This window comes from Crassostrea angulata, chromosome 6, assembly GCF_025612915.1.
Source record: "Crassostrea angulata isolate pt1a10 chromosome 6, ASM2561291v2, whole genome shotgun sequence".
In the NCBI taxonomy this organism is placed as follows: Eukaryota; Metazoa; Mollusca; class Bivalvia; order Ostreida; family Ostreidae; genus Magallana; species Magallana angulata.
The window spans coordinates 19406276-19433139 of record NC_069116.1 but is presented as its reverse complement, the minus strand read 5'-3'; the positions used below and the strand labels follow the sequence as shown (position 1 = coordinate 19433139).

At 31.5% G+C, this 26864-nt stretch overlaps 2 protein-coding genes across 4 annotated transcripts; one reads left to right on the top strand and one right to left on the bottom strand.

Moving 5' to 3' along the window:
- Window positions 1-1104: 1104 nt before the first annotated feature.
- LOC128189162 (putative leucine-rich repeat-containing protein DDB_G0290503) lies at window positions 1105-20804 on the bottom strand. 2 transcript variants are annotated; one of them, XM_052860659.1, is made up of 14 exons: window positions 20701-20804; window positions 16673-16728; window positions 16502-16554; window positions 14556-15140; window positions 14205-14394; window positions 13875-14041; window positions 13613-13714; window positions 13056-13227; window positions 9397-9489; window positions 8080-8168; window positions 6852-6952; window positions 5295-6096; window positions 4280-4384; window positions 1105-4165 (listed from the first exon to the last, which is right to left on the bottom strand). In XM_052860659.1, exons 2-14 carry the CDS (start codon window positions 16683-16685, stop codon window positions 4100-4102), a joined length of 2538 nt encoding a protein of 845 aa, XP_052716619.1. In that variant the 5' UTR covers window positions 16686-16728; window positions 20701-20804; the 3' UTR covers window positions 1105-4099. The 2 variants fall into 2 exon arrangements, with proteins under 2 accessions (XP_052716619.1, XP_052716620.1); XM_052860660.1 differs by having other exon boundaries at window positions 20706-20802.
- Window positions 20805-22819: 2015 nt separating this feature from the next.
- Window positions 22820-26816, top strand: LOC128188149 (density-regulated protein homolog). 2 transcript variants are annotated; one of them, XM_052859022.1, is made up of 7 exons: window positions 22820-22889; window positions 24379-24469; window positions 24752-24771; window positions 24904-24997; window positions 25289-25450; window positions 25931-26070; window positions 26272-26816. In XM_052859022.1, the coding sequence occupies exons 2-7, from the start codon at window positions 24382-24384 to the stop codon at window positions 26314-26316; spliced, it is 549 nt and encodes a 182-aa protein (XP_052714982.1). In that variant the 5' UTR covers window positions 22820-22889; window positions 24379-24381; the 3' UTR covers window positions 26317-26816. The 2 variants fall into 2 exon arrangements, with proteins under 2 accessions (XP_052714982.1, XP_052714983.1); XM_052859023.1 differs by lacking the exon at window positions 22820-22889 and adding an exon at window positions 22946-22964.
- Window positions 26817-26864: the final 48 nt, after the last annotated feature.

Below are 26864 nucleotides of genomic sequence, written 5' to 3'. Positions count from 1 at the left end.
AAATTAATTTACCTCTATAACTTTCTTGATATAATTTTCCTACTTTTAAATGCTTGGGGGGGGGGGATATGATGAGGAACTACTTTTGGTATTTTTATTTTCTTCCCCAAAAATAAAAGTAAAATAAATAGAACGATAAGATATGATGATGATTACAATAATATAAAACTAGGAAATTGTTAATATGGAGGCTAATATCGAACTTTATCAATGATCGTCCTTTCAGAAAAAAAATGACACAATGACAATATATATAACAATTTACTTTCAATACTTAACTAACTTGGCCCCTATATAATTTGCAGATAAAATCATAATCAGAAAGAAGATTCAAGAATATTTCCTTGAAAAAACACGTTAAATTTTGTACCTTTTACAGTATGGTTTTGAAATCTACTGATATAGCATGAAATAAATTGATTTTTACAGCACTGAAATTAAAAAGAAAAAAGAAAACATGTATCCATAAGAAAATTATAGTTTACTTTACAGAGTATATAAAGTTAGAGTTTCACCAATTACATCTTTAAAAAAATGAAAGGCAGACCCCCTGTAGAGCCCCATAATTAGAGAAAGAGGAAAAAGAGTTAACAAGAAAAAGTAGGAGTTAATCTGCCACGATTTCAGAAAATGGACAGTTTAAATAGGTTTTCCCCAAAAGCAACATCATTTTTTTTCCTCCTAGACAAACCACATATTTTGTATTTGGACTAGCCCTGACCTGTATTGTACTTTATGCTTGCATTAGACTACACAAATCTCTTACATTAAAAATGTTCCAATGAAGTCAAGGACCTCACAGACAAGACAAAGCTTGTAAAATAAACCTTGGGCAGTTATATACATTAAAAAAAAAATAGCACCTTTTCCATATAATGGGAAACATTTACCTACAAATATCAGGAAAAAGATTGACCTAAATAAAAAAGACCATGAAATGTATATTAATGATGTCATTGATACTGTATGGTTTTTATTGTCTGATTTAGTATGTTGATTGGAAATTTCACAAGAAGCAGCTCAATAACTTTTTAGAGCTATTTTTTGTGGGTTGCGCCATAAATGCAACTATCATAAACAAAGTACCGGTATTTAACGGTAAAAATCTGTTTCAATATTTATTCAAGATAGATACAAAGTATGCGATAACAAAATGTACAATTTTTATTCACTCTCTTAAACAAAACCATACCAAAACCCTGACCTCTCATCCAATTCAACAAATATTTCTCTTTACAATATTGCATTTCTTTAGAAAAGGTAAAGCAAAAGACATACAACTGTACAATCAGAACAATTTGTTTAATGGCAAGGATAAATTGTGCAGTCATTTCTACATTGTGTAGGTACTCATTAAAAAGTGTCTGTCTGACTAATCTAACAGTTTCGTCTACTATCTAGTGTAATAGTAGCAATGTGGGTCATTTACATTAAGAGATTTGCTAATTGCTCAGCATGCATAACAATGAAATTCTATATGCTATAGGAGGACAAACATTGACAAGTAAAAGTGTATTAATATACCTGGGCATGTAATCACAATTTGATTGTCATTTCAACATTATAAATTTAAATATCTTGATCAGTAAATTTTATTGCCGAATAAAAATTTAAAATGATTGAATAGATGTGTTTCCTAGATAGAGGATGTGGCTTAAATTTATGGTAAATAACTGATAGATTTATAGGGGTTTTATTATTTTCAAAAATCTATCAAAAGTTTACAAAATTCATTTTTTTTTCTTCTTTTTTCGGTGAATTTATCTTCATTATAAGTTTTAGACAGATATATAATTTTACTGTGTACTTATAATTCAGTGACCTGACAGACACCATTAGATCAAAGAAAATCCTTAAAACAAATGCGTGTTCCTGAAATAAGTATAATAAGGTGACAATAGACCACACATCGTGAATTATTTTTCAAAAATACTTTTAAATAGACAATCAAGATTGCATGCATCTTTATACCGTTAATAGTAAAAAAAAAAAAAAACACCTGTAAAATAATACATATTTGATAAATATTGTTTTTGAAAAATGCATAAATTTAATATTGTTGTTTCTTAAATCTACCCTAGCTATAATTTCATCAACAACAAAAACTACTTAACGAGGCCGAGTACAGAACAAGTACGCACGCTTTCGCGCAGCGTTTCATTTGTATTGTGACGTCATCTTTTTGCTTGGTTGACGCCATGGCGTGATAGTTTCAACTGCAGATATTCAGCGAAATTTGTTGAAAATGGCCCGTTTAATGCGTAAAATTAATGTTATATTGTGAAATAAACATAACTGTCTCGAAGTATAAGCTCGGGTCGAAAACGTGAAGAGGGTTCAGCAGGCCTAAACCTCTGTCACGTTTTCTTAACCCGCCTAAATATAGCTTAATTCATATATTTCAAGACAGTAACCATGTATTTTATATCAATGACCCTTAATATGTGATGTTATATATTTTTTTATTACTTAAATATGCCTGAATGCTTTACTAATACTATATAGATCAGCTTTTCCGCCTTTGTCAAATAAAAAATAGCCATTATCTGACAAATCTGGGAAATTGGGCATACAAAAATCAACTTTGATAAGACCCCTGGAACAAACCAGGAGGTAAAAGGTTTTTTTTATTTGACCATTTGATGCCTTTTAGCAATAACTTTAATAGATAGAACAGAAAAAGAAATCCCTAGGGCAGAAGTTTAAAAAAATGTGCAAAATTGATACATTTCAAGCGAAATCCCATAGGGTCCTATGTTAAAGATTAGCAAAATTTGAGATGACCCCCTAAACAAACGGTGTGGTAAATGTCTTATTTTTTAATCTTAAAATAATAATTATTTCAGTAGAAATTCATGTAAAAAATTTCATTAAAAAATCTAGGGCAGAACTAATTAGACCCGGCCTCGTTAAATGATATAGCATTTGGTGTCTTTTTTACTCTATCTGGTCAATTACATATGGAACCAGGTAACACAATAGTCTTCAATTACTTTTAATCATAGGTCACTGTATGAAATGGCAAAATCAATGCTCTCATTTTTTTTATTTGCCTTTGAATTCCTCTCAAAAGTTGTATATATAAATGTTTGTTTTTTTATTTGACCCTTTGCTAGCCAAGAGTGTTTCGGCCTACCTGCTCCCAATTTATTGAAAACTTTTACATGTATTAAGCCTTTGGCTTCATTTTATAAGGACAGGAACAATATTTTGACTGTTTTACGGTTAACTATGGTAAGATTTTGTATATTTTGCAACAAATTGATTTCACAAAGCCATCATTGTCTGGATTTTATACCTGTTAAATGTTCCAAAGAGGTCTAGAGAAATAGACTGATGAGGAAAAGCAGGGGAATTCATGCTTCCCATAATTTCAAAAAAGCAACAATATTAACAAATGAATTCAGAAGATAACAAAAGGAACAATTATGGTAAGTGTAACATACCGGTACAGGCTGTGCGCACTATATTACAGTGTCACCCAACCACAAGTTGTATAACACAAATAAAACCAAGAATTACTTAACAAATAATGCAGTATTTAGAGAAAGGTTTATGGAAATACTAATCAAAAGATTTGTGCTTTGGTAATATCTATTAAAATTCTAATGTAAATAAAATAATCATGTTTTTCAACCAAAAACTATATGCATCTATGTAATGAAAATACAGATTTTTACCGCTTCTTGTTCAAAAAAGGGTATCTGCATGTTTGAATATCTTTTCTGTCTTGATCTTGATCAACTATATCAATCAATAATGCAATGCTGACATAACTAATAAGTACAAGTATATGGCCTTTGGGGTAAACACTGTATTACTTATCTATGTGAAAGGTGCATCTATTGTGGGAGAAAAAAGACAAATGTTTCATTAAAATGATGTTTCCCCTTTTAATGGCTCCAAAACCACAAGGTTTTTAAAAAATAATGATGTTAACATGTGCATGTACTCTTACGTTTAAAAAGTTGTATGTTATCTTGTTAAAGTAGGAAATTGTCTAATTTGTATTACTGTGAGCAAAATGAGATTAAATACACTGTCAACTTTCTGCAGGTTGCAGTAGATGAAAGCTTTGTGCGTTGTTTTGGAACCAGGTCTAATCTTCTTTGGTGTTAACATTCCGGATCTGTAGATCAACCTTTCCTTCCCCATTATCTAAAACCTTAAAAAAGATTATGGGCTTACAAAATTACGACATTTTAATCCAATTTCAGAGATTTTTTTTTTTTAAATGCTTTCCACCCACCTGATGTACAAAGAAAGCACTGTATCATACCTGCATTAACTCATCTGGAGCACTTTTTTGATTACTTAAATTATCTGCCATTTTTCTGGATTCAACTAACAACATGTGTAACTTTGTTTCTGATGAAGTCTCAGTCTGAAAAAAAGAAATAAAGTGAGAGTTTAGATAGGCTTTGTAATTCTTAGACAAGAAAACATCGTTTTCACAGATAAAAAAAAGTTCACCTAAGATTTCTCTTGGTGCTTCAATGTTTTTTTAAATTCACTTTTATTATTATTGTATTTACAGGAAATTTTTTAAGCCATACATGTATATAAGTTTACCATGCGTATTTAGGGTTTTTTTTTTCTTTTTCCTTTCTCCACCTGTTCATACATGTATACACACTCACAATGTTCAATGTTTTGATTTACATAATTCTGTTGGGTTTTAAATTTTTTTTAAATTTATTTTTTTTATTTTTTTTTTAATAGGTGGAAGGGGGGGGGGTGTCTTTTATTAACAAAAATTGCTAAAAATCAATTGTACTGATGTTGAAGTGTTCAGAAGGGATAAATTCCTTGAAGCAGACTCATAAAAATGCCAAGACATGACAGCTTAATAAAGATCTGATGAAAAGACTTTCTGAATCTATATACATTTGAAACAAAAATTCATTCTTTCTAGTAATTTTAAGGGGTTTTTTCTATGTACTTTAATCATTGTTTCCTTGAAGAGATACATACAATTATAGTCTAGGTCAAAAGTGCATACACAGATCACTTGAGTACACACTTGAGTTGTCTCTGACAACTGGCATGATAAAGCAATGCTCCCTAATTTCAAAGTGCAAACATTTCTACTCTGCAACACTCTCAACCAGTTGACAGCATTTTAAAGTCCACATCACACAAAAAGGTCAATAAGACAAAAGTTGACACTACATCAACCGATAAAATAGGCATACGCTATAATATATATGTTTCATCTAGAGGAAAGTGAATATGTAGCAGCCATATCATAAACATAACAGTGATTCTTACTTAACATAACAATTTTGGCTTACCTCCCTAGAAGCTCTGTCCCAGTTTGAGGGTTTATTTCTTCCATCTTCATCATCCAGAAATACAGACAGTTGGTCATCAAAGGTCACTCTATTGTCATCAACGGTCAATGATAAAGCACCATTTCTTTGTTGTAGGTCATAGTCATTAGCTTTCTCAAACTGATAGTCAACAGTCCGCCGGCTAGGAGAAGTGCTGTGAGTTTTTTGTGAACTTTCAATACTGTAGTGTTTAAAATTGCTTTCGCATGCACCCTGATGAGTTTGTCTGCTCATTGGTTTAGGGCTCAATGAACGTGAGCGCTGAGCATGAAGAACTGGCGATATTGAGCGATTAAGCTGGTCAGTGTCCAATGAACTCACTACAGAGGATTTCTCCATTGTTCTCTTAGAAAAGACATTTTTCTGATCTGAAACTGTATTTTTCCACTTGACAGGAGACAGGGGCTTAGAATATCTATCCATCTCATCGGGTTTGATATCCCAGGAGAAGTCAATCAGATTTGGTCCTTCATCCTCTTCTGGCCAGTCTCCATAGCTGCAACCCTGAGACTTCTTAATGCTGTCAATCCATTCAGAACTTTTATTCACAAAACTGACCCCATCTCCTGTTGTTCTCTCCCTAATACTGTTTAAGTAATGGTCTGTCTTATTCTCTGTTGTTTCACTTTTAACAGGCGCATGAAACAAATTCTTGGAATGAGATGCCCCCTTAGAACTCTCTACCACTTCAACATCTTTTTCTGGAGAATATTTGAAGTCTGAAGAAAGCTTACTACAATTACTGCAGTTTTTTGTTGAGTTGCTGTAAAGAAGGAAAAGTTTAAAAGGTTTGAATTAAACATAAAAATCATTATAAACTTCTCGAGTACTTTTACCAACAATGTCCATTACAAAATAAACTGAAAACAATATTTTGTTTAACCTATTTCAACACCCTTGGTTATGTAAACTTTTGCTTATTACTTGACATATAATTCTAATAACCTCTTTAAATTAATAGTAATACTGTGTTCATCCAAGGTATAGTAAATAGATGAAATAATTTTCTAATACTTGTTTAAAATCTACCAGTATTTATTTGTTTTGTTTTAAACATGCTATAAAAATTGAAATTTAGTGCATCTGTAGGTATATCTAAGGTTTAGTGATCATCTTATTATAATTATATACAACAAATAAACAATAGATCTTTTTTTAATAAACCAGACCAGTTAATTAGATATTCCAAAGGCAAAAACAGAGTATCTAAGTATGGAATAAATCATTTAAAAGAAACTCTACTTTAAAAACTTTTAAATCTCAATGCATTTCATTTTCAAACTTCAAACAAAGTTGCACTTTACATCAATAATTCTTATTGTTTAAAAAAAAATTCACCAAGAAACAAACTTCTACTGGTAATAGAAGAAACTTGATGCAAGATTGATGTTTTTGCATGCAATTTGATGTAATGCATTCAAATCATCTTGAAATCAAGAAATTCAAAAACATAAAATACAGAATCTTAATGCTTGTAATGACTGCACCACTAGGTCCTATTTTCCTGCTGAACCCTACCTAATTTCCTCAAGGCTGCTCTGCTGTTTGTGGATGGTCTCCCTTGTACTGTCCAGGTTTAGTTGTAACAACCCAACCTGTCTTTGTTGTCTCTCATACAGCTGAAATCAAACTCACACAATGATAACTCAAGAACAATAAAATGCTCTGTTATTAACTACCACTTAGAAATTTCTAATTGTATATCCTTAACTTAATTGCAAAACAGATTCAAAGCAGCATTATAACACTGTTTTTTCTTTTCAATAAAGAACACAGCAATAAATTGTATTTTTATTGAAATACAAGTAATAAACGTATTTATGATCTTACATGTATATATATTTACATCTTTCTAAAAGTTTTGTTAAAATTTCAGCATAAAAGTGCATGACATACAATACTATATATTGTATCATTGATCACCACTTTGCTACATAGATAGAACCATATTAACAAGACCTTGGACTTTCGGTTGGACGTAGCTATCTATTTCTTGAATCAAAACAAGTTAAAAATGATGCAGTTTCAAGTTTAATATGCATAGTCTTAGCCCAAAAGCCATACAAATCTTGTTGATTTCAAAGAGCCATGGCTGAGTGGCCAGCAATGAAATAGACAGGCCTATGTCCCATTGCTGTTTGACATAAAATGGTTCTAAAAGATTGTTTGATGGGCCGGCTGTACCCATTTGACTTCTGACACGTTTATGCTATAACCCTGTTAAAGATTTGTAGAAGTTTTGTAGTTATGTATGGAATTCATTACTTCAGTAGAATATTTAGTTTTATAGTTTCTTGCTAACTTAAAATGATTTATTTTCAGCAGTTCATAAATAAATTGTTTTGGAATTTTCTGTTTATAAGAATTATTCCTGATGAATAAATTCATTCTTCTAACTTTCTATTCTTTTCATCATAACAGAAACTAACAACCATTATGACTGACATGTGGTTGGTAAAGTATGAAAGGTAGTGAATTATTTGCCTTCCTTTTTTTAGAAGTTATACAACAAAATTGGTTAACTAATGTACGTAAACATCTCTCAGATAAAAGCTTCAACTTTTATTTTGGGATCTGATTCAACAAAGACAACACAAAAAATATAAGGATACATCAGAAACATTAATAAAAAAAGAAATATGCTTAAAATTCACAAGAAAATTTAAATAATTGCATGAATAAGAATTAGACATATAAAAAGTTTATGTCACATAACATATTAAATATTCTTGAAACTCTGACTTACTTCCCTTAGTTGTCTAAGCTGATGATCTGTTCTGGATTGCTTTCCTCTCAGAGATTCAATCAAATTGTCCTTGCATTTCTCTCTTTGGCCTATTGAATAATTTAAAAAATTAATTAAAGACCTCTCCATTATTTATTTTCAATGAAACAGATTTTACTCTCAGTTTCAAAGGGTACATTATAATAATTTCATGATTAGATGATCAAGAAATTATTCCCAGGGATAATTGTTTGCCAGGGGAGGTCCCAGGCATATTTTTTACTATGTAAATTGAATAAGTTTTAATTCTGAATATGCACATGATTATATAAATATGTATGATAATATGTACTCTCACCTTTGAACAAATTTCAGTAGAAAAAGTATTAATGTGTATTTATATACACATGAAAAATTGTCCCTGATCTTTTGCTCCATTTTTACAAACAAGGCTTGAGTTTGAATCTTTAACTTCCAAGATTAAATTCCTTATGCTAATTCACAGGATTTTGGATACAAACAAAACCATTCATTACAACCTTGGTATATGGTTTTTCGGGGGAGTTTTTGTTGGTTTTTTTGCCAAATTTACAATCTAAAAATTCTGATCTGAACTTTTGGTGAAGAATAATAATTTCATTACTTTATCACATACAAAAAATAATTCAAGTTAAAAAAAATTATTCTTTGATGTATAAATGTATTTTATTCATAATTGACTTTCCTATATTTAAATATAGAACAAATTATATACTGGTATATTAAGATAGTCAATGGAATTAAATTACTTTTCTAATCTCCCGTTGAGACCGCATATTCCTGTATCCAGTGAACATGATTTATTTACTGTTCACAGAAATCAATTTTGAAATTTAAAAACATGACTTCTTTACACTTACAGAGATATATTTTTTCCATTTTTAAAGGGTTTTTTTTTCAGACTCATTTGCCCCTATAGATGCAAAGTATTTAAATTGTGAGTCTATATATTTTACTCATTTCACTGAAGAAAAAACCATTAAAACATTTCTTTATACATGTAAAATGTTCACATACCGTATATCACTTGTAAACTTGCATTCTTTCTTTTTATACGAATAAAATATGAATAAATATATGTGAATAAAACAAGTTGGATGATTTTTTTTTAAATCATTATTTAACTGAATGTGTACCAAAACAAACATTCTGCTGAAAGGATGAAAGTATAACATATCATCTGTCTCAAGGCTTTTTCAACAAGTACATTTTCCTTTGATTCTTAAATAAAGAAATATGGGAGTAAAAATCACGGTTCTTTAATTGGAGAATGCAAAATGATTGACAGTTTGGACTTACTGAACTCTTCCTGCACTAGGCTTAGCTGTTGGCGAATGTTTGTTGCAGACGCCACATGCTCCTGAAGGTCAAGTTCTTTCTTCTCCAACAAACCTTCAAAGAGATTAAAAAGCAGTTTTAATCATTTTAGTACTAGCTGTTTTAATGACAGCTAGGGTGTTTCTAACATACACACCTTTAAAATAACTAAATTTATATTTATACACAACAAGATTCAGGGAACTTGATGACTTAAACTGTCTGTTTCTTGCAAGAAAAACAAGAGGCCCAGGGGCCACATCGCTCACCTGAGCAACAATTGCCTTAATTCTGATCAAATTAGCATTACAATATCAAAATATCTTGACAACTAAGTACAGTAGATCTTGCTAAAAAAAATTTGAAAATCTGCCAATTTTTATCCACCTCTTTTTTATGGTAAATACCAATCAAGGTTGTTGTTGTACCTGTAAGAAGTTTTTCTCTATTTTTATATAACCCCACCCCTCCCCACAATTTCGTGGCCTCACTTTTCTCTAGGGAATCATGGTTTCATCAAACTTAAATCTGCATAACTTGTGCTTTCACACTAAGTACTGAGTTTTGGACCAAGAACTTTCCCAGTATATTTTTTAAAGATTTTCTCTATATATTCCTATGTAAAAATTCAAACCGCCATCACGGCCCCGTCCTACCACTAGGGACTGTGATTTTGCAAACTTGAATTTACACTACTCGAGGATGCCTTTACACAAGTTTAAGTTTTTCTGGCCAAATACTCTTTAAAAAGAAGATTTTTAAAGATTTTCTCTTTATATTCCTATGTAAAAATTCATCAACCATTGGGGACTCACCCTACCCCTGGACTATTATTTAAACAAACTTGAATCTATACAATCTGGGGTACTTCCACTCAAATTTGGGCTTTCCTGGCCTGATAGTTTTGAGAAGATTTTTAAAGATTTTCTCTATATATAAAAATTTATCCCCCATTGTGGCCCCGCCCTACCCCCAGGGACCATGAATTGAAGAAATTTGAAACTACATTATCTGAGGATGGTTACACGCCAATTTGAGCTTTCTTGGCCAAATAGTTTTTAAAAGAAATTTTTTAAAAGATTTTCTCTATATATTCCTGTATAAAAATTTATCCCCCAATTGTGGCCCTGCCCTACCCCTGGGGACCATGATTTGAAAAAACTTGAATCTACACTATCTGAGGATGCTTCCACTCAAATTTGAGCTTTCCTGGCCTAATAGTTTATGAGAAGAAGACTTTTAAAGATTTCCTCTATATATTCTATATGTAAAACTTGATCCTCCCATTGGGGCCCCACCATACCACCAGGGATTATGATTTGAACAAACTTGAATTTACACTACCTGAGGATGCTTCCACTTTAATTTGAGCGTTTCTAGCCTAATAGTTTTTGAGAAGAAGATTTTTAAAGATTTTCTCTATATATTCCTATGTAAAACTTGATCCCCCAATTGTGGCCCCACCCTACCCCCGGGGACCATGATTTGAACAAACTTGAATCTACACTACCTGAGGATGCCTCCACACAAGTTTAAGCTTTTCAGGCCATATAGTTTTTGAGAAGAAGATTTTTGAAAAATACCAACAAATTCTCAATAATTTTCAATTATCTCCCCTTTAAAGAGGGCGTGGCCCTTCATTTGAACAAACTTGAATCCCCTTCACCTAGTGGTGCTTTGTGCCAAATTTGGTTGAAATCTGCCCAGTGGTTCTTGAGAAGAAAATGAAAATGTGAAAAGTTTACAACGACGACAATGACGACGACGACAACGGACAAATTGTGATCAGAAAAGCTCACTTGAGCCTTTGGCTCAGGTGAGCTAAAAAGCTTAAAAGCAATATTTACTGCCAAAGGTTCAGGAAATATTATTTGTCTAGTCCTCTTGTAATTATAGTATTCGAATCAGACATCATTTAATTGTTGTAACGGCTAGTACAATCCCACATTCATATTTTGTCTTTTTTTATTTTACCCTAGCTCTAACATTAAATCAATATCAAGTTATCAGTGCACTTACATGTACAGTGTTTCATTTCTCAAAATTTTAAGTTTTATACATGCATATATATTTTAGTACTAAAATATCAGAATACTGGATGCAAGGAAATATTTGCTTCTGTTTTATTTTAACCCCTTTTGCCCTTGTTGTAATTCAGATTATTGATCTTTCTTTAACATGGAATTGGTCACGATTTTGGTCAAATTTTATTATTCTGTATTTATTATTTACAATGATTTACTTAGGAATGCATTTTGATGATAAAATGAAATTTGAGAGTCAGTTGTAGAGATATAAGCAAGATACAGGACTCACAATTCTCTCTCATGTAAACAAGGCTTTTGCCCTAGTGTTTTTGTTTACACAAGTTCAATATAAAAGTTAAAAATCTTTTTCAAGCAGATTTGTCTTTCTTCTTATTCATTTTAAGCATAAATAAACAGTTCCTAACATTTAACACATTCATTTTAGTTCTAAAACCGGAATTTTACCTTCAACATTCAAAATGTAAACAAAAGCAATGTTTACATAGCAAAGAATTGCAAGCTCTGTAACTCGCTTATAACTCAACGAATGACACTTGCATTTCGATTGACCATTATAAATGCCTTACTGAAACATTGTAAACATTAAAATAAAAAAAAAACTCTTGACCAATTGAAAGAAAGAAGAAAATTTTTAAAGATATTTCTTCATATATTTCTATGTGAAAATTCTTCCTCCCTTTGTGGCCCCACTCTACCCCCAGGGATCATGATTTGAACAAATATGAATTGAAACTACTTAATGCTTCCACACAAGTTACAGCTTTTCTGGGCATTTCTTATTTGAGAGGATTTTTAAAAAATACCAACAAATTTTCAATAATTCTAAATTATCTCCCCATTTAAATGAGACCAGACACTTCATTGAACAAACTTGAAAGCCCTTCTCCCAAGTATGCTTTGTGCCAAGTTTTAATTGGCTTAGGTAAGCTAAACACCAAAGCAATTTATACACATACTTATGTAAATATCTTTCATCACCAGTAGGAATTAACAACAGCTGGAAACTATATACTGTAGTAAAGGAGAATAATGTGGAATCTTTTAAATTCATGCATATGGGAGCCAATTTTAGTGGAGTGCCAGATTTTTACAAGTTAGCTGGGACATTATTTCTTGGATTCACTCCCAGGAATAATAAATAAGGGGAACATTTCACACTGCTTATTTGTTAAGGATGTAAATTTGTGGGTTGGGGTACTAAGTAAAATTGAGCTACCACAAACATTAATGAATCCACAGTATAGCAATATTCTTCAATGTAAAATGTTTGTTTGTATTTTCTACAAATATCTGGAAATGACAGATACAAATGAAGAGTTTATAGAAACTTTCGGAGTTTATAGAAACTTAAGGAGAGGTAACTCTTTTTTGGTCAACAAACCAAACCCCAAATTAAATCGTATCACAATTACCTAACAGTATGTATTTCTACAGTTATCTATTCAAATATAAATACATGTACCTAGTATTTAATATATTCCTTATTATTTTTATAAAATTTTTGTGAAGAAAAGATTGTAGAATTGCCAAGATTTGTGACATTTTGACTACACTCAGAAGATTTGATAGAGTTCACAGTCCCGTAATGCTTACCTTTAGTTTTTTCAAGTTCTTCTTTGACCTGGTGATATCTCTCTTTCCAGAGTGTGGACTGTTTTGTTGCGTCTGTTTCTCTATCTATACACTGCTTGTTTCGTAGATCTAACTGTTTCAGACGCTCTCCTAGCTCTCTCATCTGGGTTGTAGCAGAAACCATATCTTTTTCCTAAAAGATTTATATAAAAGTCTTATACAACATTGTTAACTCATTAAAAAATACAGATTAACAATATCTGGATAACAAGTCATTAAAAAAAAATCACAGATTAAAAGTAGCTTTTATCTCATAGAAATTACTTCATTATTTTCTAAGAGCTTCATGATCATAAATTTTTACTAATGAAACTCCTTTACAATCTGTATTCTCAACCAAAAGGTACATGTACTAGCGAAAGTAAAAAAAAACCATCAACATTGAAGTTGACTTGCAATATTATTTTAAATGTGTGAACATTAAAAACTGTTGTCTTTTGAAATAATTTTCATATGAACATATTCTTACAAAAATTTTAATTAGCATCATAAACATGCATTGTTTTAAAGAAGAGTACCTTCAGCCTGAGTGCAGTGCACAGTTCTTGCTCACGTCCCTCTAATTTTCCAATGGTAGAAGACATTTCTTTAATTTTCTCCACTTGACTCTTGTATTTTTCCTGGTGTAAGTATGTGATACGCATAAGTAAATCAGCCCCTCAGAGTTTTTTTGATTTATCAAAACTATAGCAATACATGTAGATCTTTTGGCTTTTTTTAACATAATACCAGTTTTTATCTATAAATCTGGTTAATTTATTTTTGCCCTAGCTCTTTCACCTCTAATTCCTTAATATGGATGCTCCTGTAGTCATTTTCCTGACACAGCTTTGTTAGTTGTTCCTGTGTTGTTTCTAATGTCGTGTTTTGACATGTACTCTCATTGCGTAGGGTTTTCAGTTTTGTTATTGCCATTCGCAGCTGTTTTGTACGGTGTTGTGTTTCATCTCAAATTTAAAATTTAAAAAAAAAATCATTTTAAATTTCAGAAATTATATTATTTTTCTGTTCTAACAACACATGCCAGAACACACAAAAACTGATGTTTGACAATATTTACACAAAAAAAGCCTTTCATTGCTGCAACAATTCTTTAAAAACTTTTCTCACCTTCTGCCTTTGCCAGCTTCTGCTCCAGTACAAGGATCCTGTGTCTATCTTGTTCCCAGGCCACGAGCTGCTGCTGATGTGCCAGCATCATTTCATTCAGTTCCCTGTCCCTGTCCTGTAACTCACTAACTAACAGCTGTATTTCATTTCTCTGCTTGTAGACTGTGCTATTGTGATTCTCTCCAGATCTCTAATGATGAAAACAAGTTTATAATGGTTGTATTTGTCACTTTTTGAATAATAGAATTTTTTTCCCCTTAGTATCAATTATTAATGATTTTCCTGGTTTTAGAAGTAAATTTTGAAAACCCAATATGAATATCAACTACAGTGTTCAAGCCAAAAACTCACTGTAAAGGATTTGCTATGTGAACTGTCTTTTCTTTGATTGGAGGTTGAAAGTAGGTGCTGTTTTGTTTCCAAAGTGCTAGAGGTTTCCTTTGTTGTTGAGGAATATGGGATTCCATCAGAATTTGCTACACCCTTCGGTGAATATCTTGCTCTTGCTTCTACTTCACTAGTTCCACTGCTTCTAGGTACAGAGGAGTTGTGTCCCTTTTGTCCACCTCTCTCCTCATGTCGTAGCTGATCCACTCTTCTAGGGGATCCTGTTGGGGAAGTGTCTCGATACAAATTTTTACCATAAGATGAACCAGCATTTTCTCCCATGGTGCCGAGTGCTGGTTGTGGAACTGTCTGAGAAACTCTTTCAGAATATGGTATAGTGTTTATATCCCTGATTGTTGAGGGCATTGCTTGGGCTTTCTTAAGAGCTCTGGACTCACTTGACAGTTCAGCTCTATGACCCAAATAATGTGGTTCTAGACCCTGAGGGAAGTTGTTCTTTGGAGCACAGGGGCCTCTCCCATTCTCAGCCTCTATGGCTAGTCTGCTGCTTTGTGCTCTCTTGCGTGTGGAAAATGGTGGAATGGATGACTACATAAAGTAAACAGATAATGAGAGTTGACATTAAAAAGATGCTTGAGTTTCTGATAGACAACTTCTATGTAGTTTTCATATAATGAGAGTGATATGATAATAAAACATACCAGTACATGTTAATTGATATATTCTCATGGAATAGTACAAGTTTCCTTGGACAAATCTTAGAACCATTTTAACAAGAGCTTGGACTTTGGGTAGTTGTGTCAAACAGCAATGTGACGTAGGGCTGTCTATTTCATTGCTGGCCACTGAGCCATGGCTCTCTGAAATCAACAAGATTTGTCTGGCTTTTGAGCGAAGACTATGCAATCGTTGTATATTTCACTTGACACCAGCGACATTTTTAACTTGTTTTGATGCAAGAAACAGACAGTTACATCCTACTGAAAGTCCAAGGCCTTGTTAAAATGGTTCTAACACATCTTTCAGATTGACATGTTCTTACTACTTCAATCAATATGTAAAAAGTTTGATGTACAAGTAGTTTAAGTTTATTCCTAAATCCCACTATCAACAAATTCATTACAATAAAATCATACAAACATATTTATAAGGAAATTTCAAATTTCTTTATTCTAAGTTACATTAAACGAAATGAGAATTATAAGTTATCTACAGAATGTCCGTTGCCTATCTTTTCAATTAGTAAAATTTTTCAAAGAAAACTGAAATGTAGACATACGTGGAAGCTACATGTAACATAAATTACCAGATAACTTTACAGTTCTAAGATGAAATTATCAACATTGAATTCCAGAGAGAGTTTTCTCTCTTGTCAAAGGGCCATTGTACCTTCAGGTATTCAATGTATAATGAAGAGATATTTAACAATCTTGAACCATTTTAAACATGTTAAATATGTATTGCTAAAAAACAATGAAAGTTAAATGAACCAAGATAATATGACTCACAACATATAAGGAGCCGGTCATTTTGCACCTTAAATTTTTTTTAAAGAGTTATCTCCCCTTGATGAAAAAAAGAAAAATTTGATTTCGTCAAAATATCTGCGGTAAATGATTCATTTTATTTCATATTTTAATAAAGAGAAAGTTTATGCATGTGTAAACCAAGAGAATTTCACAAAATTTAAGTTACTTTATAAATAGCTTAATAAAACACATGTTGCCCATACACTTCAATGCAAAATTCACGGTATCAAGTATTTAGTTGGACCATAATCAAAATTTTGAAAATTCCTTTGGTGGAGTATTTTTATTTGATATCACCTTTACAATGATATCATGATTAAGAATATCGGACCATTCATTTATTAGGTACAAAATGTGGTCGTTATACATCGAATTCCTTAAGAAACAATTTTCCATTATATTCATTCAAAATTGATTTACCTTGATAGGTGTGCTATGTACTGGGATGTCCTCATTTGGTATGGATAAAAATTCTGCTTGAACAAAAAGACATCGTTTATTTTTTTAAATAAAGAATTAGAGAGAGAGAGAGAGAGACAGACAGACAGATAGAGAGACAGAGAGAGAATAAATTGACTCTAATAATTATACCTGAATCATTCATCCTCTCATGTCACCTTTTACATTATCCGTTGTTCATATCAGCTCTGAAAGTAGAATATATTAAGAAACAAATTATATTTCTGATGATAATTTGTTGAAATGTAACTTCCTAGAACTAAATTAAAATCTAAATAATGTAAGAAGATTAAGATGGAACAAATCAGCAAATCAAATTTTTGGCGAAAATCATCTTTTAAGCCATGTGTTATTAAAATTAGTCAACTCCCTAAATTTCAGGGATTACCGGCCGGTATATCATATATAACCAAGAAGAAATTGCTTGCAAAGATAAAAAGAAATTAATTGCAAGAAAATATTAACTGATTTTATTATCTTGTATGTATCTTTTCTGGGTGTTTTTTTTTCTGAATACGACAAAGAGCACACGGCAGGTGTGACCGGTCAGCAGAGGATGCTCACTCCTCCTAGGCACCTGATCCTACCTCTATCTATTTGGAGGTCCGTGTTGCTCTGCTTTGAATTTGTATTTCGTTTCATGGATTTTTGAGATGGTTCACGGTTTGTTATTGTCATTTTTTCATGTACATGTATAATGTTTGTAATATGTTTTATCATTTTCATGTGATCTGAAAATTAAAACTTTTAAAAGTTCTTAAGGTGGTATGGGGCACTTCCATGTTGTGATGTATTGTTTATCGAAATAGACAATAAAACCAAGTATATAAGTAGTTTCTTTCCCAATATTGTCACCTAGCGCAGTGGGTTAGTGGGCTTACTATGAATCTGTAAGTCATGAGTTCGAATCCTCCTGGCGGTTTTATAATTTTAACCTCTCCAAATATTTAAGAAAGCTATTTTTTGGTTAAGTATTGTAAATTTTGAAAATTCTAAACCGCTGAATGTATTTCAATTATAATGTACTTTAACCCACCTATTGCCATATACCACCTTAATATTTTGGCTCATATTTAAATATAATTAAAATAAAGGGCGTCCTGAGTCCACTCGTGTCCGTGGGACCACGGACACGAGTGGACTCAGGACCCCTGACATTGTGAGGATGACGGCAAATGTACAATTCCACAATTGTGATAAAATTGTATATGCTACTTTTGGGTTTATATTCATTAAGACTCAATTTTCGAATCAATCCTGTAGGCTAGTTCATTGTAAAAATAAGACAGGTCCAGTACAAACACTAGATTTAGCTACGTAGCTTGATTTACCTACATAGCTTTATTTACCCACCTGAAGTAGGTTTATTTAGCTACTCAATCATACTTTTGTCTTAAACGGGCATTTGTACTAAAGGGTCTCACTAAAAAGCGCCCGGGAGCGCCCGGTATAATAAAATAGCGCCCGGGAGCGCCCGAGGAGCAAAAATAGGCGCCCGGGAGATTATTTATGTTAGTTTAATAGAAATATGTTAAGAAATTACTAATATTTCACATTTGCTTACATTACATGTATGTAACCGAGTGAGCGAAAGAAGAACGATAATTCCAGTATAAAAATATACCCCAATGTCTCATGGAAATTTTACATGAATAAAAAAAGTTACAAACAATTTTAATCGAGGGATGAGGTTGTTTTCCGGTATCTCTTTACATTTTTTTAAACAAGATTTTAATTTAGATACCGTTGCCCAGCTCTTGCCACGTGGAGGCCGCCTCGTTAAGAGCCATAATTTTGAATAAAAAATAGTAAAAAATATTAAAGCCAAAGATTGCATTGAATTAATAAAATATTTTCTAAATACCAGTTAAAAAAATATAATTTTACAAAAATTAAAATAAAACCAAATAATTTTAAAGAAATAAAGATGATTTAAAAATTAGGACTAAAAAATAGAGAATAAAACGTTGATCTATGAAAAATTAGGAAAAAATAAGGCTTGCTATTATATGAATTGAAAAAATTCGTTATATTTTATATAATTAACTTAATCATTGAAAAAAATATTTAAAAACACTTAATTTGAAAAAAAAATGTTTATTAGACATACTATGTACAAACTTCATTGAATTTGTAGTAAGTTGCGTTATTTTAATGTGAATACATTTATTTACAAACATTTCATTATATACAATAAATGGAGTTTGTAATAAGTTGCGTTATTTAAACAATAAAATGCTTTCTTTGGTGATTCATTCGGGATATGAAGGTAGTGACATTGCAGAAAAAATACATAACCCGCGTTAGCGGGTTATGTAAATTTTTTCTGCAATTATCACTACCTTCATAACCCGAATGAATCATCAAAGAAAGCATTTTATTGTTTATATTAACATTTTCTTTAAGCTAATTGATAAATTGATTAGGAAAAGTAAGTAAAATTCACTAAATTACTGTTAATGTACGTAAGTAAGTTAGCTAAAAGAAACAGGCAAATCGTCTCCTGTCAGACTTTGAGTCTGACATCGTCATGTTTATTTCGTGCAGTCCGTGATTTTTCCTAGGTCGCTATAGGTTTGGACCAATCGATAAACAGGACGTGTCGATATCTGTCCTGTCATTTTCTTGTCAGTTTCAGCCGCAGTAGATATCGACCAATCGATAAATTGGGCGTGTAGATTTCAGTCTGGCTGTTTCTATAGAGCTATGAATTAACTATAAGTTTCCGTAAGAAATAGAGTGAATCATACTTGGTAGATGTAAATATTTTAATATAAATATCTACAACAAGGGAATTTGAAATTTTAAACATCTCAAATTCTTGCAGGTTCAAACTCTCGCATTGAGGATGATACCAAACGTTGCAAATGTCGCAACAAATGCAAGCTTTCTGGCAATTTTTCCTGCATATTCCGCACGGACAAATAAGTGGCTTTTGAAGAAGCCTTAATTTTACGTCTTTTTAGAGCAGGCATTCTGCTGTCAATAATTTGATAAAGTAATTGATCGTATGATATGCAAATAGGAAATGATTTTGTGTTTGCAGACTTGATTATTTATGAAAAAATTTCGAGAATTAACAAACTGACAACACATCCTTGTACATAGACGATGGGGATAAATTTGACAATTTTATAACTAACAAGGTTGACAGGTAATTTTTGAAATATCGTGACATGCTATATGAGACGATGGAGAGGGGATTTTATATGACAGCTTTGTGTATTTCTTTATCCTGTATCCTGCTAGTCCGCACCACAGGTAACTAACGGACTCAGCTGTGATACCGCTACCTGTCAGGTAAATAATTGGATTGACACGCGATTTTTCAATTTAGAGTTGTCTTTCTTGTTTGCTGCATTATTAAAATTCCCCGGATTTTTATTCTAGTGTATGCATAAATATTAACAATAAATTTTTTTAAGACCAATCTTAGAAGAATCTAGGATCCCGGGCGCCTATTTTTGCTTCTCGGGCGCTCCCGGGCGCTTTTTAGTGCGACCGGTACTAAAAGTCGCACAAAGGTGCAGCAGTAATTTTCAACTTTGAACTGATCTGAAAACAATTCATAAAAAAATCACTCTTAAAACTGTTGCTTTTTTGCGCAAATGAAGTCAAAGTTTTAAAAGTTTTGGGGCTATGTATAACTGTTTATGTGTTACCAAACAGCTATTTTCTAAATGAGACAACAAAGAAAAACAGTTCTGGTTAACATGATGATTGATTGGTAATAATTCAGCACAATATGAAGCAATCACACTTATCCATGCCTCATCGCACACAAGGTGTCATACAGTTAATCAAACAATAGAAATGCATGTTTTCCTTAAAACTGCTAAAACGCAGCGATGTTTTAACTATTTTTCCTGTGGGTTGCTTTTATAAACCTACACAGAACAAATATAGATTGACAATTACTTGCGACTTTTTGTCTGTTTTACATAAAATGCAAAATTGCATAAAGGTAGCTAAATAAACCTACTTCAGGTAGGTAAATAAAGCTATGTAGGTAAATCAAGCTACGTAGCTAAATCTAGTGATTGTACTGGACCTGTAAGATGCGCGGACATGTGTATACAAGTTTAAATATCCATCAGGTCTAAAGAAATAAAATTAAAAATATAAATAATATATCAAATGATATATGCATTAGTCCTTACATTACTTCAGAGAATCTGCAACTGTGCATCCCTTGGGGTATCTTTTTAAGATAAAAATGCAAAATAGTTGCATCGGCTTCTGTAACAACGGTTTCACGCGGAACATACTAAAGACCTGAAATACTAATGACCTGAAAGACCTGAAAGACCTGAAATTTTATATAAATGATACTTTTATAAGATTTTAGTCAAATGAATTTATTTTGTGGGGGTTTAAATCATATTTCCAGGTATAATTTTGTTTAAAAAAATATCATAATGATCAGTTATTTAAGCAGAAATATGAAAGACCTGAAAATTTCAAATGACCTGAAATTTTATATAATTGATATAGATGATACTTTTATAAGATTTTGGTCAAATGAAATTACTTTGTGGGGGTTTAAATCATATTTCCAGGTATAATTTTGTTTAAAAAAATATCATAATGATCAGTTATTCAAGCAGAAATGTGAAAGACCTGAAAATTTGAATTGACCTGAAAATTTAAATGACCTGAAATTTTATATAATTGATATAAATGATACTTTTATAAGATTTTGGTCTAATGAAATTACTTTGTGGGGGTTTACATCATATTTCCAATTGTGTTGAAAAATATTATAATGAGCTGTTATTTACGCAGAAATATGAAAGACCTGAAAATTTGAATTGACCTGAAATTTTATATAATTGATATAAATGATACTTTTATAAGATTTTGGTCAAATGAAATTACTTTGTGGGGGTTTAAATCATATTTCCAGGTATTAATTTGTTTAAAAAAATATCATAATGATCAGTTATTCAAGCAGAAATATGAAAGACCTGAAAATTTGAATTGACCTGAAAATTTCAAATGACCTGAAATTTTTATAATTGATATAAATGATACTTTTATAAGATTTTGGTCAAATGAAATCACTTTGTGGGGGTTTAAATCATATTTCCAGGTATAATTTTGTTTAAAAAAATATCATAATGATCGGTTATTCAAGCAGAAATGTGAAAGACCTGAAAATTTGAATTGACCTGAAAATTTCAAATGACCTGAAATTTTAAATGATTGATACATTTCTTTGTTCTGTGTCAATTTTAATGTCTATTGTTGAGTTTTTATCATATTTCCAGGTATATATGTGTTAAAATATATCAAACCGAAACATGGGCTGTTAGATGACCTACACAACTACACCATCACAAAATTTCAGGTCAGCCCAAATTTTCAGGTCAATTCAAATATTCAGGTTTTTCATATTCCTGTGTAAATAATATATTTTAACACTTATATACCTGGAAATATAATAAAAACTCACAAATAAACATTAAAACTGATACAGAACATATAGAAATGTGTCAATTATATATAATATCAGGTCAGCCCAGATTTTCAGGTCTTTTGTATTCCTGCGTAAATAATTGATCAGTATGATATATTTTAACACTTAATTTATATACCTGGAAATATGATTAAAAACTCACAAATAGACATTAAAACTGACACAGAACTTAGAAATGTATCAATTATATATAATTTCAGGTCAGCTCAAATTTTCAGGTCAATTTAAATTTTAAGGTCTTTCGTACTCCTGCATAAATAATTGATCAGTATGATATATTTTAACACTTATATACCTGGAAATATGATAAAAATTTACAAATAGACATTAATATTGATACAGAACATAGAAATGTATCAATTATATACAATTTCAGGTCATTTGAAATTTTCAGGTCAATTCAAATTCTCAGGTCTTTCATATTTCTGCATGAATAACTGGTCATTATGATATTTTTTAAACAAAATTATACCTGGAAATATGATTTAAACCCCCACAAGTAATTTTATTTGATAAAAATCTTAGAAAAGTATCATTTATATAAAATTTCAGGTCTTTCAGGTCTTTCAGGTCATTAGTATTTCAGGTCTTTAGTACGTCCCGTTTCACGCTTTGTTTACAAATCCCCACTTCCGGTAATGGTTAAGTAATACCAATAAAGTTCCGTTTTATAAACTCACAAATTACTTGAATAAAAGACAACTCATACTATATCTATCAATATTAAGTACCAACAATAGAAAATATTAACTCATATGTTAATGAAATAATGTGTAATTAAAAAAATTTGCGTGTCATTCATGTAAGACTTAGCCATCAAAATTATTCGGAACTTTTCGGCAAATATCCATTGGGAATATAAAATCCAACGTGAGTTAAAAAAAACAATATTTTATAAATTTATTTATTATATAATACAAATCGTTTAGTATGCTATAAGACAAGGTAAGATTTTCTTATTGGTACCGCAAAGCCAGTTACATGTGATGTGAATTGCAACGATTCCTTGTTGGTTCGAATTTCCTTGCAGATATAACCAGAAATTAGATAATAGTGTGACTTAAATCCCTTTCCATGTAACCAGTAACCTTTTTTACAACGTTCGATAAGTATTATACAAACTAATTTGTATTTGTGATAGGTTGTAGGGTTTATCGGTAACACTGGTTACACAATAGGGATATAGTAAGAGTTAAATTAAACCGTTGAAAGATTTGGGTTTTAGGGCTAGGGTTATATGGTTAGGTTTAGGGTAACTATTATTACCATAGGGTAAGATCCACTTTGAGTAAGGAACATGACTGTCACCACTGTTACCCCATGTCATTAAAAGAATATACAGTCAAACTTTGTTAATCTATATATCCAACTAGATGGGACTGTTTAAAAACTTTGAGGTATCAGAGTATTCGTGATATCGAGGGTAAAATACTTAAAAGATAAGTTGTTGGGACTTACAAATCACTTCGCCATATGATTATCCATTGTATTCGATTTATCAGTGTTTCAGATATCGAAGTTCAACTGTACATGTAACCATTGTAGCCAAATAAAATATAAGGCTCCCTGCCACACCTGAAAAATTTTGTCTCACCTCTGTTACCCATTGTCACCAAGAGAACTTAGCAATAACCATTGTAACTATTGTTACCAAATATTAACAGACTCGTTGCATAAAAGGTATATGTCATAACTGTTATTCTTTTTCATCAAGAGAATATAGCCGTAAACATTGTAACAAATGAAATGAGACCCCTGCTAAACAGAGAAAGGCCTGTCCTTTATCACCAAGAAAATATAACTGTAATTGATGTAACTGGATGAAGTAAAACCATCCAGTTGGATAGAAAAAAGTTAATTATTTGATGAATTCTACTTTATATATTCTATCATCTGATATTGTCTTGATGTGCAAATGTGTATTAGGTAATTTTAATGTGATATAATCACATAACATATTTTTTTAGTCAATTTGATAGACAATTAGACATGCAATTAAGTATCATTTTATGTGATTTTTCTACATTGATAAGTGTATACATATTTTAGTAAAAAGGTTTTACCAGTATATAGGAATCCCATAGGCCGTAAGTTATTATTACTGGTCCAAATCATAAGGCCTTGCGGTGATGTTCCTAAGTTGTGTTTGGACTAGGTCACGTAGGTGTATGGTGTCTGACACTTCTTTCCAGTTAGGAAAAATAGAAACTTACTGGTACATTGGTTCAGTGTTCAGTTTGGCCAATACAGTAGGATGTGAGTAGTTTTAGTCTAACATTTATTAAATCGATGGGCTGCCTGCAACAAATTGAGGAATTCTGGGTTAGAGTGAATTATATTTTTGCTTTTTATATTACAGAAAATGGCAGAAGTTCAAGAAAGAAACTTTTTTGAAATAGAAGGACCAAAACCAGATGTAAATTATCCAATAAAAGTCAGATATTGTGGAGGTACAAATTTTACAATACAACGAATTCTACGTATCAAATTAACTATCGAAGGGATGCATTTCTTTTATTTTGTCATTGTGCATAGTGCATACTTGTGTTATATTTACATGTCGCTTGATTTATGATATACATGTATAAATATAAAACAGCATATATGTATATACTAGTAGATGTGATAGTTTGGTAAGCATGTTAAATAAGCCTTGATTTGTGAATCTTTGTAATATATTTTAAAATATACCTTTGTTGTAAATGAATTTAATCAATGATTTTTTTTTTCAGAATGTACTATGCCTTTGGAGGTATGTTGATTATTCAAGAGAATTTTTCCTTTTCTCTTTTGTTGAAGAAAAAAAAACCAAAATATTTATTTTAGTAAATTGTGTTGCGTTTTAATCCTGGAATTATATGATAGTCTTTGTGTTTTCTTTTAGTATTGTGAATACTACCCAAATTATGAAAAGTGCAAGCAGTGGTTAGAGAAAAATTTACCTGATGAATTCAGCAAATTGATGTGTGACAAACCAGGTAGGAATGATTTGTAATGCTAACATAGAACTTTGTTAGGACTAAGGACAGTTCCTAGCCTAGAAGAGTTCAGTCTTCATAAATAGGGGCCAAAGTAAAATTTTTCATTGTACAGTGCAATGTTCATTCCTTCATTAAAAGAGCCTGTAAAGAAAAAAATGAATATGAATTTTTAGATGTATGTGGCAATGGTACATCTCTTTACTATTTTGTTTTTGGAATGGTGTATTGTCTTTTGCCAGTTTATGTTTACAAATAAAGATAACTTGCCTTTAATTTTGGTTACTGCAGAGGATGAAGGAGATGGGGACACTGATAAGAAAAGACAGAAAAGAGGAGGGAAAGGACAGATAAAAACAAAGAAGAAGTCAGAGCCTAAAGGCATTAGACTGGGAACGGCAAAGAGGGGCAAAAAGAAGCATATAACAGTGGTCATAGGGCTAGGCACATATGGTTAGTAGCTTGGTATCAGCTGTAGAATCCTGTCTGTATGGAAAGCTGGAGTTTTCACTAGATCTTTTCTTGGCATTTGATAAAAAGTATATTTTATTGTATGACCCCTAATGTTTATGAAAATCTTTCTTTTAAACATCATATGGTTCATACAGTTATCTCTTGGTTTAAGGTGTAAATGATGGTTTTTTAAATACTGATGGTGCAAAAATTTTCTTCAATGTAGATAGAATTTTGGGGTTTTTGTAATCAAAGATTGTTTCATTAAGATTTAGTGTCCTTCTTTCCAAAATAACTTCAACTTAATTTAAAACCATATAAAATGCTGTTGTGATTAAAATAGATTGATGAATTTTATAAAAAAATTAATTGAAAACAAATTACCAACTTATTTTACTGTATTCCGTGTATATTTAGATTTGCATCATATTTTCATAGTTTGACATGTATATTAAAACTGTCTTTTATGACATTTTTTAGATATTGATCTGAAGGAAGCCAGCAAAGTGTTCTCCTCCAAATTCTCCTGTGGATCGTCAGTGACTGGGGATGATGAGATCGTGATTCAGGGGGATGTGTCAGACGATTTGTTCGATTTCTTACCAGAAAAGTGGCCTCAGGTAATTAAAAAAGCACAAAAATTGATATCATCAGGATTAAAAAATTTTTTAAAAATTTCAAGATATGAAGTTTCTGAATCATATATAATTATTCAATTTTTGATTTGATGGGTTTTAAATCAATTTCTCCAAAATCTAGATTTTCGTGTGTTTTTTTTTAAATGTAAAATGAAAAATTTATGGTCTTTGCTTCTTTTTTAGATTGATGAGGATGATATAGATGATGTTGGAGAGATGAAGAAATAGGAATCCTTAAACAGATATATTGTTAATGCTCTCTCTGGTATTTGTAATTTATTAAAGAAGGATATAATCCTGCATGTTGTGAAAGTGCATAATCCTGAACATTTGATGGGAAGCAAACAATCCTCAAAAAGTGAATTGCAGCAGCAAAATCTTGTGTCATCCCATTTGACATTACCTAAGAATTTTGTTTGGGGTGGGGGGGGGGGGGGTGGATTTCGTTTAAAGTTTCTGTTTATGTGTGTTGATGGGAAAGACATTCCTTTCATATTCCTCTTTTAAAATTTCATGTCTATATGGGAAAGTAGGTCAGTGTATCAACCATTTTTGTAATGTATGTAACTAAATGGCTTGATTTCTATTGTACAGGATACACTCAGATATTTATGGATACTTTTTTTTTAGGTTTTTTGTCAGAGATCTATTGTTATGTTTGTGATAGAAATGAAAATACCATGAAATAAAGGGACGCACGGTAACCAGATACTGGTGTATAAACTTTTGTTAAAAACTTTTGTTTGATGTGTCATCTTACGTTTGGATGGATTGAG

Excerpts from the sequence above, each read along its gene's own strand:
- LOC128189162 (XM_052860659.1), bottom strand. Across the intron at positions 15,141-16,501 it reads TACATAGCACACCTATCAAG|TCATCCATTCCACCATTTTC; the intron begins GTAAATCAATTT and ends TACTTTATGTAG. Across the intron at positions 4,166-4,279 it reads CTCCAGATGAGTTAATGCAG|GTTTTAGATAATGGGGAAGG; the intron begins GTATGATACAGT and ends ATCTTTTTTAAG.
- LOC128188149 (XM_052859022.1), top strand. The coding sequence starts at position 24,382 with ATGGCAGAAGTTCAAGAAAGAAACTTTTTTGAAATAGAAGGACCAAAA. Across the intron at positions 25,451-25,930 it reads CATAGGGCTAGGCACATATG|ATATTGATCTGAAGGAAGCC; the intron begins GTTAGTAGCTTG and ends GACATTTTTTAG. Across the intron at positions 26,071-26,271 it reads TACCAGAAAAGTGGCCTCAG|ATTGATGAGGATGATATAGA; the intron begins GTAATTAAAAAA and ends CTTCTTTTTTAG.